Below are 14,130 nucleotides of genomic sequence, written 5' to 3'. Positions count from 1 at the left end.
ATAATGACTAATGTTTTGTTGTTGGCCATTTGCTTAAAAAGTAAACTACTTATTATGAGATGCTTTTCTTTTTTTTTTTTTTTGTATTTGATGCTTTTCAATTTAATACATTCATTTTCATTTTTGGTAATACATGCATTTTATTTTATGAAAGACGAATTAATTTCTTTGGACCATTTTATTTTTGGTCTTTGGACCACTCTCTACTAGAATGTTGCTTCTCCTAACTCTATAATGCAATGAGTATTTTTGGGCCGGTATACTCTCATTCACAACTCTTGAAAGTGGGCCACCGATTTAGTTGGTCCCGGTGCCTCTTGAATAGGAGTGACAATACGGCAAGCAGAACGGATTTTTGTCCTACTCGACTCCACTCCATCTTATAATAAATTAATAATCTACTTAAAATATGTCTCACTCTTATTTATAGATAGTAAAAAATTGAATCATAACTTACTTCTTCTGTGGATACATGCTCCACATCTATTCGTTCCTATAATTATTAAAATTCAACAAATAAATTTAAATTTTAAAACTCATATAACTATCATTAGATACATAAGATGAATTAAAGTAAAAATTTAAATATAATATAATATTATTAACTACTTTATTAATTATTTTATATATATTATATTTATATATATATTAGAATTATATATATTTATATATAATATAACGAGGTAGTATTACATAAATTCGACTCTAACCCGCTAAAAATTTATTTCACACTGGTTCGGATAATTATCCGCCTTAAACGAGTAAAAAGGGTTGGATACCTACAAGTTTGAACAGCATTGCAATCTCTACTCTTGAACCACTCAAGTTCTTTTAGAGAAGTTGATGATAAGTTTTCATCATGATTCTATACCCACAAAAATAAATTCAATATGATAATTTTTTAAGTTTTGTGTAACTAACCTTTGTATTATATTTTCCTGTTATTTTAAGTATATTTAAAAGATTTTCTGTATTATATGTCTAATGTTTATTTTTTTTTTTTTCAATTGTTCAACATAATGCTAAAGACAATTAATGAATATTTGTACATTATTAGATTACTACCAGTTGCCATAAATCAAATAAAATCAATTAGTTTCTTTGCCATTGTCGTCTAAGACTAAGAAAATTTTGACGGTCCTAGCATATTTAATTTTACATAATGACACCAAAATTTAAGACTCTTAAGGCTAGGCAAAAACTAATTGGTGGTGTTGAAGAAAGGAAAACGGATTGTATGAACTGAATTATGAATATGATAGTAGTATTGGTTGATGATTTGAAATAATACAAAACTTAATCTTATATAGCGCACTTAGCATATAGATATATATACTGGAGATCAGAGGAATAACAGAATAGATCAGAGAGTAGTAAAGTACACTAACAAACTGAATAACAGAAAGTTAGTTATTCTGTTGGATAACCTGGAGGGGAAGCAACAGAAAGTTTTTTTTTTTTTGGGTCACAACAAAAGTTTGTTTAGTGCACTAATCTTATCATCATCTTCAGCCCTTTTATGGGTTGACTATCTTCATTTTGGGCTAAATATGCCTGAAGAAATCCAGTTTTATAAATTCATAATTCCACTCTACCGAAAAAAAATTCAGTAAACCAAACAAAAAAAATTCCATATATATATAATATGTTTTAAAAATTAAAATAACATATTTTTCAAAATATATAAAAAAATGGAACTTATACAATTATAAAAGAGGATAGAAAAAATTTGTCGATACGTAGTTACAGATATAAATTTTTCTCTTAAATAATTGAATGCATGTATATAATATGTTGCATTATTGCCACCAATTAAGAAAATGAGCATGACGAACTTTCGAAATCGTGAAAGTATGTGATATATATACCAAGTGTGATATTAATAATTGGTCGATGACTAGGAAAGATTATGGATAGAAGATTTTATTATTAATCATAATTTTATTGGGATGGTATATTATCAGAAGGAAAAATCTCAATCACTAGCAATAATTTATTATTTTTATTAATATTTTTAATTATTAATCTGATTATTTTAACTTAATAATTCAATAATATATTTTTAGTCTATATTTTTAAATATTATTAGTTAATTATTAGTCAAAAATAATAAATTTTACTGTTTTTTAGTATTCATAATATGAAAAGAGAAATATTCAAGAGACATTATAATTTATTTTTTTATTATTATTTTTAATTAACAACTTAATTTTTTTAATCTAATAATTTTATACCATATTTTTAGTTCACATTTTAAATATTAATTACTAATTAATGATAAAAAAAATAATAAATTCTAATATTTCTCTAATATTTCTAAAAGAATGTTGTAATAAGTTAAAGGATATTAGTTTTAGATAAAAGGAAAACAAAAAACAAAAACCATAACAAACCAAAGTTTGTAGGTGTTTCGAACAAAAAGATTGCTGGCGCTAGACTTTTTCATTGCTGAATTGGATTGAATCAAAACTGAGTCGATTCCCACGTATTAGACGAATTTGTCACACAAGAACCTTGCCTCTAACTCACGGAGGTGATGTAAATTCAGCACAAATATTATTTATTTTTCCTTTTTCACTATCTTGCAATTATTTGGGAATACATGTTGACATTTTTTAGTCCAAAAAATAATAAAGCCACAAACATAATTTTTATTATTTAATTTGGTTTATAATGGTACATACAAATTAAACAATTAGATTGGGAGGCAGAAAAGGAAAGATGGCCTAATTAGTGAACATAATTGAATGTATAACATTCAAATATAAATTAGTAGTATCGTAATGTTGTTTATATACTCCCACTTGAATGCAATCGCTACAATGTACCCATGCATTCTATCATTTCAATTAGACAATATACAAAATTTTGAATAGCTCTTTTGAGGTTAATAGTTAAATTAGTTTCTAAAAGATAATAATTTTTTAAATGTATCTTTAAAAGGTTTTTTTAGTTAAATTGGTCTTTTAAAAATTGCGAATTGATCATATTTGTCATCCATTCACTCCATTAACAATTTTCTTCAAAAATGATGTTGTAAAACGTTAATTGATAACATATATTTAGTAATATCATCATATGTTGATATTTTTATCACTACATATATCTAGTAATAAATATACAAGTGGATTAATAGATACTACAAAGAATAATAATTAATGAGATGAGAAAGACCAAATAAGAATTGCACTACAATAAATAATAAATTACATGATGTTCTTATTTAATTTCTTCAATGTAATTGTAAGAACGAAGAAAAAAATTGCCTAACAGAATCACAAAGCTGATTAATTAGTGGAGTGAAGTGAAGTGGTATCATATATATATTATATAGGAACAAGTAGGTTTGTTGAACCATAATTACATGCTATACATATAGAGAATATAATTCTCTAATACTAAATGTAGTAGCAGTGATTATTTCAGCGACGATTGAAAATTGTCACTAAATTATTTAATAGCACGTAATTTAACCGTAACTAATCACACGTTTCATATGGTACAGTGATTTGTGACAAAAATATGGGAGCATAAACGTTACTTTGTGCGTGTGTTTTAAAACATTTTGAATGAGAAGTTAGTTGAACTCATAATTTATTATATCTATAGATACACTGTTAATAATATTCTTAATTAAAATTAGTTATAATCAAATTGATTGAATTACAAAATGATAAAACCTAAATTTAGTTACATCAATGGTGAATAATATTTTGTTTGTATTTATTTTCTAGTTTTCAATGTCTTTTTAACTCATCCAAAGGTTCACAATTAATATGCGTGCCTAGACAAAGTATGAGCAAATAAAATTGTGTGTAGGAGTCAGACAAAAAAGAAAAGTATTTTATGTATATAGGAACTACTCCAAATTATTGGTGACTACTAATGCACTTTTGGAATTTAACCATCAAGTACCTACCCCTATATATATTGGAATAGTTGAGTAACGAACCACATGAGAGCCATTATAAAATACAACTTGAGGGATCACATTTTTCAGAGATAGAACACAATGGAGGGGATGTTGAGCCTCAACACTGAAGCAAGTAATGATCAAAATCCCAAGCAGCAATCCTCTTCTCTTGCAAATTTTGCAAAGAATTATCCTCCTAGCTTTCCTAGAAAGGTAATTAATTGATTAATTAACTCCTTAATTAGTATTATTATTAGTCTCTATTTATATATATATAGTCCATTATGATCACCAAGTAGCTCACAAGAAAACTTATATTACTATACTCTTTGAGCTATATATCAAGATCTTATACATATTCTTAGCTTATTAAATATATGTTATGGATGAATCAAATTAAAGGTATTGGCAGAGATAATAGGGACATATTTATTGGTGTTTGTGGGAAGTGGTTCAGCTGGACTTAGTGCCATTGATGAAAACAAGGTATCAAAATTGGGAGCTTCACTTGCAGGAGGATTTATTGTAACAGTTATGATCTACTCCATTGGACACATCTCCGGGGCACATATGAATCCAGCTGTTTCCTTAGCTTTTGCCTCCATCAACCGTTTTCCTTGGAAACAGGTACTTTTACATAGATATTTTTTCCATTCATATTTTAATTAGAATAAAAATGTCTTTTTCTCCATCTTTAATAATTATTTATTCCAAGGACAAAACAGTCTTTTATTTGAAAATTCTTAACCAGTTGCTAACAATATAAATAACTAGTTTAAACGACTCTTATAAACAGTGAGGCTTAGCTCAACTGGTTAAATCATATGCCTCTTAATATGCTGCACCAAGTGTTGAATATGAACCTTCGGAGTCGCAAAAAATATATACTCTTCTATTTATTATAAATTATTAGATCAAATAGACTTAATAATTTAAGTTAGATCTATTGTTATTTGATAACATTTTTCATCACTATTACCCTGTTCTAGCTTGCTTATTAGTACATGTTATTTCTTTTTGTAATATAAACCCTATCAATTTAACATAGTTGTGTCTATTAGTCTTCCCTTTGCACAATTATATATGGATCATGATATAATATGTGATTACAGCTTTGTCTTGTAATGAGAGAAACTAAATTAAGATAAAACCTTAATTCATTTCATAAAACTACTTGTGTCTAAGTATAACTGTGGACTGATATAGATGACCTTACTTAGAATCTACATATATAATTTTGTATAAATGCAATTAAATGCATATATGTATAGTGTCTAATCACAGCCAAGTAACCTATAATGTATAGACCTACATGAGTCCATGTTCCTTAGGAAAAAAGCAGGTATGGGTCAAATTCAGGTATTGAACTTGGACCTACATATATACAATATGAACCATAAATTATTAGAATGAAGCACCCCACTTATATAACAACATCACTAAATTAAAGAATCCTTACATGTGATAAGGAGTTTACATGTTACCTTCTCTTGCTGGCACAATACAATGCATAATAATAACAACTTAATAACTCACTAATATTATTATTATGCAATTTTCATCAATCATATAGAATTAGCAGAGCTTTTAATGTATAATAAGTGCAATAAACAGTGATAATATATATTTTGGACCCAACAAATTAAAAAATATACATTATACAATTGCCACAAATAAATTTATGAGTACAATTCAACAATATAGCGAAAGCAACAAGGAGTTGATGGAACATGTGCTACTATTTAATTGTTTTGAATGTTAGTTGTTGTGGGAATTTATGCAGAAAGGGAAATTTGATGAATAATTCCCCCAACACATTTTGGGCCTAACTTCCAAGTTGAAATTTATAAATTGACAAAATTATTATATTCTATGCCTAGTTGAGCTAACTTTTTGGACCATTTTGTTCTAATTAATTAATTTATTAGCCCAAATTCTTTTTATTTTTCAGGTACCATTTTATATTGCAGCCCAACTAACAGGAGCAATATGTGCTTCATACACACTGAGGGTGTTGCTAGAACCAGCAACACAAATTGGTGCCACGTCACCCTCAGGGTCAAACATTCAAGCACTTGTCATGGAAATTGTTGCCACATTCACTATGGTCTTCATATCCGCTGCTGTTGCCACTGACCCTAAAGCTGTAAAATATTAAATAAAATCATAGTATTCTATTAATTTATTTAATTTATTCTTTTTTTCCAAAAAAAAGGGGTGAAGAATTAATGGATTATACAGATTATATTTAGCTTAACATGTTATATATCTCATTTGGCAGATTGGAGAGCTATCAGGGGTAGCAGTAGGTTCTTCAGTTAGCATAGCTAGCATTGTAGCTGGGTAAGTATTATCATGGTTACATATACAACAGTTTAATATTATTACTTGGTGACATTTGGAAAAATGCAACAAAATCTAAATTAAATTAATTAAGATGCTAATATGAGTATTATCAGGACAGTAATATTAGGGAGACATAAAAAAAATTTAAATTTATTTTATTTAGTATTTATTTATTATAGAGCACATTAAATAAAATAAAAAAAATAAGTTTTGACAATTTTTTGTTAATATTTTTTTGTATCAAATATTTTCGTATCATGATTATTTAGCAACATTTTAAATATTTATTAATAGAAGAGACCTTATAAGGTATATATAATTTTTTTATTTTTCTATATGTACACTTTTATAATAGAAACTATTTTAATACTAGTATTTTTTTACAATCAATACATGTTTTTCCAATTAAAAAAAAAAATCTAAGTACACAATTACTTAATAACAACTATATTTTTATACGTGTATCAAGAGTGTTTAGTATATAAATAAAATTATTGAAAATTTTTAAGGAGTTTTAGCAACACTTTGATGTTATTATTTAGTAACATTTGGAAAAGTGCAACAAAATCTAAAGTAAATTAATGAAGATGCTAATATGAGTATAAGCTGTGGTGTTGATGATGATACAGACCAATATCAGGGGGGTCAATGAACCCAGCAAGGTCATTAGGTCCTGCAATTGCCACTGCATCTTATAAGAGTATTTGGGTCTATTTTGTTGGACCAATCATTGGGGCACTCTTAGGGGTATGGTCCTACACTGTGGTTCAAGACATAGATAATAATAATAAGCCACCTCCTTCTTCTTCCCTTTCATCAATATTGGGCCAGAGAATTATTAGTAGTGAAGCTGAGCATGTTGCTAACAAAGATCACTTCAGTTCTGTGTGAATTCTTCCAATGAGGATATCATATAAGTATATGTATCCCAAAATTCAGTATATCATATGATTAGATATATATATATAAGCCATGTAATGTTCCATCAATATGTTTATATTTCAATGGAATTCCAGTTACATATTTAATAGAACTTTTGTTCTTGCTTAGATGAGTAATATAGGTAAAGAATCTACAACAAAGTAAACATTTATAATTACTAGTAATAAACTAATGATTAAAAAGGAGTGATTATTTACATCTTGTGTAACCCTATATATGAGAACTTCTTATACACAATAAACTTCATCAATCCGAACTATGTATTATAAGATTGGATTATATTGGTAAGTGAGAGCTCTATTCTCCTTGACCAATAAAAAAAAAACTGGATGGTGTCAATTGTGATCTCTCATTCTTCATTGCTCTCTTTTTCGTATTTAATTTTGGTTCCACTTATAAAATTAATGGTGAGAGATCACACTTCATTTTCTCAAGTGTTAAAAAAAATAGAGAGAATCAATTTTCCTCTAATTAGACTCCCTCAAAACTCAAAAGCATGTAGAGCTCATAGCAAGTGTATAGCACTCTAAATACTAAATAGGCACTCTAATTTAAAGTAGGTATCTGAATAATGCACAAAATACAAGCATGTAGAGCTCATAGCATGTGTATATATATATAGCATTATTTCTCATGTGATATTACATCAATTTTAATTGTCACTATATACATCAACTTTTTCCAAGATATTACATGTCTATAGCATGTGTAGCTATGGTGTGTTCTATTTATTCTGTGTCATAAATAATTAAGCATGCAATATGTCATGATATATTTCAAAGGTTTTTTCATGCTTCTTCTATGGACAAGGACAACCTATACCCGTCGCTAATTAATTAATTTTTCATGCTTTTGTGATTTTCCCTTCATAGATTTTGCAGAAGAAACATTTATAGCACTGCTAACAGATTTATTTTCAAATGGTAGAGGCCTTATTTAAAAAGAAACAGAGAGCTATGGAAATAATCAAATATTATTCCTTTTAACCTTCCGAAGATTAATATTATTTTGAATGTTGCACCATACTTCCGAAAATTTTCATTTCACGATCAATCTAATAATTAAGTGCTTCAGTTGAACTTATCATGGCACTAATAAAAAAAACGATAATATGAACTAGCTTTAACGCGAGTAAGAGACGTAAAAAAAACCGGTGGCTTAGCTTTGGTACTTAGAAAAATGTTAGAACATTATCAGAATTAATCGTATATTTTTTACGATCATTAATTCAATTCTTTTAATTTATTAATTTAATAATATATTTTAATTTATATTTTTAAATATTGATAGTAAAAAATAATAAATTTTAATAATTTTTTAATAATTTTTTTAACTGAATATTTTTTTTATTAAGACATTTTTTTAGCATACTATAGACCTGCCATACGTATACTATGATCGTCTTTTTTCTTTTATCGAAAATCACCACATTTCTCTTTGTAATGTTACGAAAATAGGCCAAAATTTTTGGATATAGAATTCTTTTAAGTTATTATGGAAGATGGGGATGTGTGGTTTTGAACTTTGGGGTCGGGTGATGGACTCATCCTTCTCGCAGTGTATGAGATACTTTTTTATTAAATTACTCTAAAAACATCTCAGTTACGTTGTGTTTGTTTAGACGGAAATTGGGGGAATTGAACATGAACGGAAAGAAAAAGAAAGAAAATCTAAAATTTCACTTGTTTGGGAATGAAAGAAAATGTAAAGGAAAAAATAGAACAGTACCAAAAAGTGAAAGGACCCACCAAAAACTTTTCTCTCCAACTAAGGCAAGAAAAGGAAAAGAAAACTTGTTTCACCGCATCATTTCCAAACCCTACCCTTCTCTTTTTCTGAAGACTCTTCTTCAACCTGAGATTGAGCTGTGCATGCTACCTACTTCCAACATTATCAACGAGTGTAAGTGCAAGTGTTACTAACGGTCCATTCCTCCACCACTTCTCAATCATTCTGGTCATAGCGTCTTGCATCTACGGATAAAATCTGGTAAGTTTCCTATGTTGCTCTTATTTTACCTTTCATTCTTTATTAGAAGGTTTTTTTTTCTTTTTTAAAAATTTTAAAAATATTCTCTCACTGATAGCGAGAAAGGAGCTTTCAATTTTTTCTTTTAATTTTAAAAAATCATCTCATCTTGAACGAAAAACATTTTTGTTTTTGTTAATTTTCGAGCGTCTTATACTTTCATATTTCTTAATTGTTTAGTCATCCTCTTCTAATTCAGCGTATAATACTAGATATTCGTAATTATTTTATTAAAGTTCTTACTAAGACCAATTCCGATAACATTTGATTATAACTTGCAGTCATTTTATTCTTGATATAATACTCTTACTATTAAAATATCATGTTTTCGGTTGCGCCACTCTAATAGCGAGAATATCGGGACGACTTTAAATATATTTTTAAATAGTAGGAGTCTTTAACTGAAAATCGCATTAACTTTTTTTTTTTTTGAAAAAACAGAAATACTTTTTCTTTTTCTCACACATACATACATACAAATTATCATAATAATGCTACATCCACAATCAGAATAATTCTACAAGCACACACACACACACACTAAGACTATTGGAGGTGAGAATCTAACCACACGGTCTCACCAGAGGAGTTGTAGAATTGTTATAAGAAGATATATAAAGGAAAGCTGTTTTCAACCGCAATGATCATCGCTCGTCTTATGAAACTCTTCAAAAGCCAACAATTAATTATCCAAAATTCAAATTCATACTTCAATTATAAAAGTCTTAAAAGTTAATTAAACTTTATGAATGACCAATATGTTCCAAGGATAGGTTCGTTAAGTTTATACTGAATGAATTTGATTTTTCATACTTTACTAAACCTCAAACTCAAATAAATCACGCCCCTCGGCCCATTACATAATCAATCACAGCCTCCGACCCAAGCAAAATCAATCAACACACAAACTACCACAAATCAATATGCATATTAACTTATCAAATTACGGCCTCTGGCCCAATCAATCACGGCCTCTGGCCAAAAAATAATCAATCTGACATCCGAATCAACATATAATCAAATCTCATCCTCCGACCCAACATAAAATTACTTACAAGCCATCACACTCCACCATAATCTGAACCAACAAGTCACAAATACAAGCAATAAAAAAGACAATCACACAATCACTCATAGATAATAATTATAACAAGTAGTACAATTAGCAGTTAACAGAATATCAATTAGATAAACCAAAATAATTATGCAGACTCAAGCAATTTCAAACAAATATAGTATGATGCATGTCTGTCCTACTGGCCATGAACTCACATGTTGTTAACATGCCAGAACCTGATACATTCGGTAGCTAACTCGGATATCATCTAGCTGCTACACATTCTCAAGAAGAAATTGTTTCATGCATATATATATATATATATATAGCCTTGCAGGCTGAGTGCCTTGTGCACCTCGCAAAGTGAGTGTTCTGTGCACCTCGCAGGGTGAGTACCCTGTATATCTCGCAGGGTGAGTGTCTTGTGCACCTCACAGGATGAGTATCCAGTATATCTCGCAGACAGAGAGAATGTAGGTGGAATGAGACCATCGTCCCCATATCACACTGCAACCACAAACAAGTGGGATGGGACCTTCGTCCTTGTCTGGTGTGAGTGCCAAACCAAAATACGCAAGCCGGACGAACCCATGACCTTGTCAATCCATCCATTTAGGCCATACTCAGTCAACATTAATGTCTTTAACCAATTTCACAAACTATTATGTTTATTAACTACAATCCTGTATCATTTTGAATAAATGATCATTTGTACCCATGAAAGATACAGACGCTGACAAATGTACCTATATAAGAATAAAACGACAATTGTAACCACGGAAGATGACTTCCGTGTGCCAAGAGTACCCTAACGGACCAATTACGTAACCAACGTTTGGGTACTCTTGACACACGGAGGTCATCTTCCGTGGTTACAATTGTCGTTTTATTCTTATATGGATACAGTTATCAGCGTCTGTATCTTTTATAGGTACAAATGGTAATTTATTCTATATCAATTTATCAAACTTAGTTTCATAAATCTCAATTCTTTATCATGCAATAATTTAATTTCCTCGTGAGTGGGATAACACCACCGTCCTTACTGTGAGTAGGACAAGGCAACCGTTTCCACTTAACCCGAAGCAAGTGGGGCAAACCACAACTCTTACATTTTACCTAGGTGTCTCAAATCTCAACCGGAGTAAGTGGAACAAACCACAATAATCCTTATATCTTACCCAGGTGATTAATCAATGATCATTAACTTTACTCAATTTCACAACTTATTAGATTCATTAGAAATCAACTTCATTATTCCGTAAGTGGGATAAAACCATCATTCTCACCACGAGCGGGATAAAACAACCATCCCCACAATATCTCATCTGATTAACCAAGGTTTATCTGAGAACAATTCAATTTAATTCATTGGACTTAGTCACACTCTATTCAGAACTTAAAAATGAGTTATTAGACTTTATTTAGGAATTAGAGGGGTTTACAAGCATGCCGAGAAAGTCAAACAGTCAAAAACAAAATTTCTTTAAGAAAATAGGATCTGTGCGTACGCATCACCCCTTGTATGTACGCACAACTGCCAATTCCCCTCTCATGCGTACGCATCATCCCTTGTACATATGCACGAGCTACAACACTCGATATGATTGGTGTCCACGCACACCGACCAAATTTTCTAGTTTTCTGCAAAATCTAAAATTTTAGTTTTTAACCCCAATTTTTAATGTTCATAACTTCTATAAAATTTCGTTTTCTGCCTTTCTTAGACGGTTTTAAAGCTCTAATCATCATCTTTAATTTAAGAAAGTTTCATCAAATTCTAAACTCCGAACTCTAAGTTATGGCCCATCGAAGTTGGTCGAAAATTCATTTTTACCAAAATCTACATAATGCACATTTACCATTTTCTCAATCCATTTCAGTTTCAAACCATCCCAAAATCATTTCTAAGCATTCTTAACACTCATTTACCATTTTCTAACCACTCAACACCTAATTAACCAATTTTTAACCAATCAATCATTTCTAAATCATTACAAACCTAATCAACCCAATTCAATACCATCAACCCCTTCCAACATTTATTCCACCAATAATCAAAACAAACAATTAATTGTTCAACCAATTCTCATCAATTTCACAATAATTCACAACATGATTCTTACACCAACTTACCATAACTTATTCGAATACGATCTTAGGCCCAAACTCTCACATCAAACATTATTCAACTCAATTTCATAGCTCGTTATAATTATCCATTCACAATCACAATTCGAACATAACAATGCCACCAACAATTCATATATTCACCGAACAATCAAACATATAAATTCATGAGACTCACATAATCACCAATAATATATAATTTTCATATCGATATCGATTTATAACAATTTTTTAATATAAAATTATGTTTTAAAAAAATCCCTTACCTTGTTGACGACGATTTTCTAATATTTAGATTCTCTTCTCGATCACACCCAAGCCTCAATCAATGACCCCAAGCCTCCACTAAGAGCTCTGCAATCAACCCAAGCGTCCAATACTCATTGAAACAAATCAAGCACCCAATCTACTCCCTATAGTCTAATTATATCAATTATCCAAACATTTCAAACTAGGGTTTGCACATAAATAGGAAAAATCAAAGAAAAAAGAGTTCTCTTACCTTAAGCCACGTTTTCATAGGTCAAAATCTCGCTAGAAATTGTGCTTGAGCTTCTCCTAAAGCATGAAAATCATAATCTTTCAACACACATTAACCAAAACGAATTGAAGGAGAGAATCGAAAATGGCTCAGGGTTCTTGGAAGTATTTACCGCAAAAGTGGTATCAAATCAAAAAGGAAGTCAAGAGCAATGCGTAGCTGCAAACGGGTCTTTGATCAGATATCAGATTGAAAGTTATGAGAATTTTAGTGTGGATATGAATAGTAACACTAGGGTACTACTCTCTTTTTCTCTTCTGTCTTCTTTCCCCCCCCCCCCTCTCTCTCTCTCTCTCTCTAAAATGAGGTTTGAGTGGCTGAAATGTTGTGTTGTTAGAGTTTATATTGTATGGGCCTGGACCCAACATGAGTCCAGTTTGTGATTTTTGATCCGTTAACCCTATCTTAGGTCAAAACCTTTAAAATAAGTGCTCGAACTTTTGTTCTAAATATTTTTTTTGTCATGCATAAAACAAAGTTCAAAATCTCAATATTCAAATTGGAACATATAAAATTTTCATTATTTTTCAAACTAAAGTTTTAAATCATAAATAAAAAATTACCCAACTAAAATAAAAATTTCAAAAAATATCATATCTTTTGTAAATATAATAAATAATAAATAACTTATTATTTAATTTCTAAAAATTCAGAGTCTTATAGTTAGTTTCTAACCAACTGTGATGTACATAATATTGTAGATGTTCCTCTAAAAAAAGCCTTGCAATGTGGATTTTGGTTGGATGTAAATCAAAATTGAAGAACTTAAAGCTAGTAATCAATTGACATAGGGCATGCTTCATTTAATTAATGAGTCGATTTTTCTTCCTTTTCAAAATTCTTCTTTTAAAAGATGAAGTTTTGGTTTTTGTGTACACATATATACAGACAAATAATAAGGTAACTTGCAGCATGTTTACACTGTTATTTGGTGCACTCACATACATATGTTTATCTCACTACTGTCTCAATCACATGCACAACACTAACAATAAATTAATATAGTAAATAATTTTTGAAAAAAATACAATTATTAGATTACATAATTATTGATATTCGAATTTTTAAAATTTTTATAAGCTTAATTATCAAAATAATATAACATAATTCAACAATTAGATTGATAAAATAAGTTATTAAATACTAATCCCTCTCACAATGAATAGCAAGCTC

At 29.6% G+C, this 14,130-nt stretch overlaps 1 protein-coding gene across 1 annotated transcript; it reads left to right on the top strand.

Annotated features, from left to right (window-relative positions):
• Positions 1-3,792: 3,792 nt before the first annotated feature.
• Positions 3,793-7,308, top strand: LOC130976377 (aquaporin NIP2-1-like). Its single transcript, XM_057901227.1, has 5 exons — positions 3,793-4,126; positions 4,316-4,540; positions 5,865-6,059; positions 6,195-6,256; positions 6,889-7,308. The coding sequence occupies exons 1-5, from the start codon at positions 4,013-4,015 to the stop codon at positions 7,148-7,150; spliced, it is 858 nt and encodes a 285-aa protein (XP_057757210.1). The 5' UTR covers positions 3,793-4,012; the 3' UTR covers positions 7,151-7,308.
• Positions 7,309-14,130: the final 6,822 nt, after the last annotated feature.

Source organism: Arachis stenosperma, chromosome 4 (genome assembly GCF_014773155.1).
Source record: "Arachis stenosperma cultivar V10309 chromosome 4, arast.V10309.gnm1.PFL2, whole genome shotgun sequence".
NCBI lineage: Eukaryota > Viridiplantae > Streptophyta > Magnoliopsida > Fabales > Fabaceae > Arachis > Arachis stenosperma.
The sequence above is the reverse complement of the archived record's forward strand: the minus strand, read 5'-3'. Positions and strand labels throughout refer to the sequence as shown.

Bases quoted from the DNA above. Each gene is read 5' to 3' on its own strand.
- LOC130976377 (XM_057901227.1), top strand. From the start codon at position 4,013: ATGGAGGGGATGTTGAGCCTCAACACTGAAGCAAGTAATGATCAAAAT. The intron at 4,127-4,315 runs GTAATTAATTGA...ATCAAATTAAAG, and splicing joins CTCCTAGCTTTCCTAGAAAG to GTATTGGCAGAGATAATAGG. The intron at 6,060-6,194 runs GTAAAATATTAA...CTCATTTGGCAG, and splicing joins TTGCCACTGACCCTAAAGCT to ATTGGAGAGCTATCAGGGGT.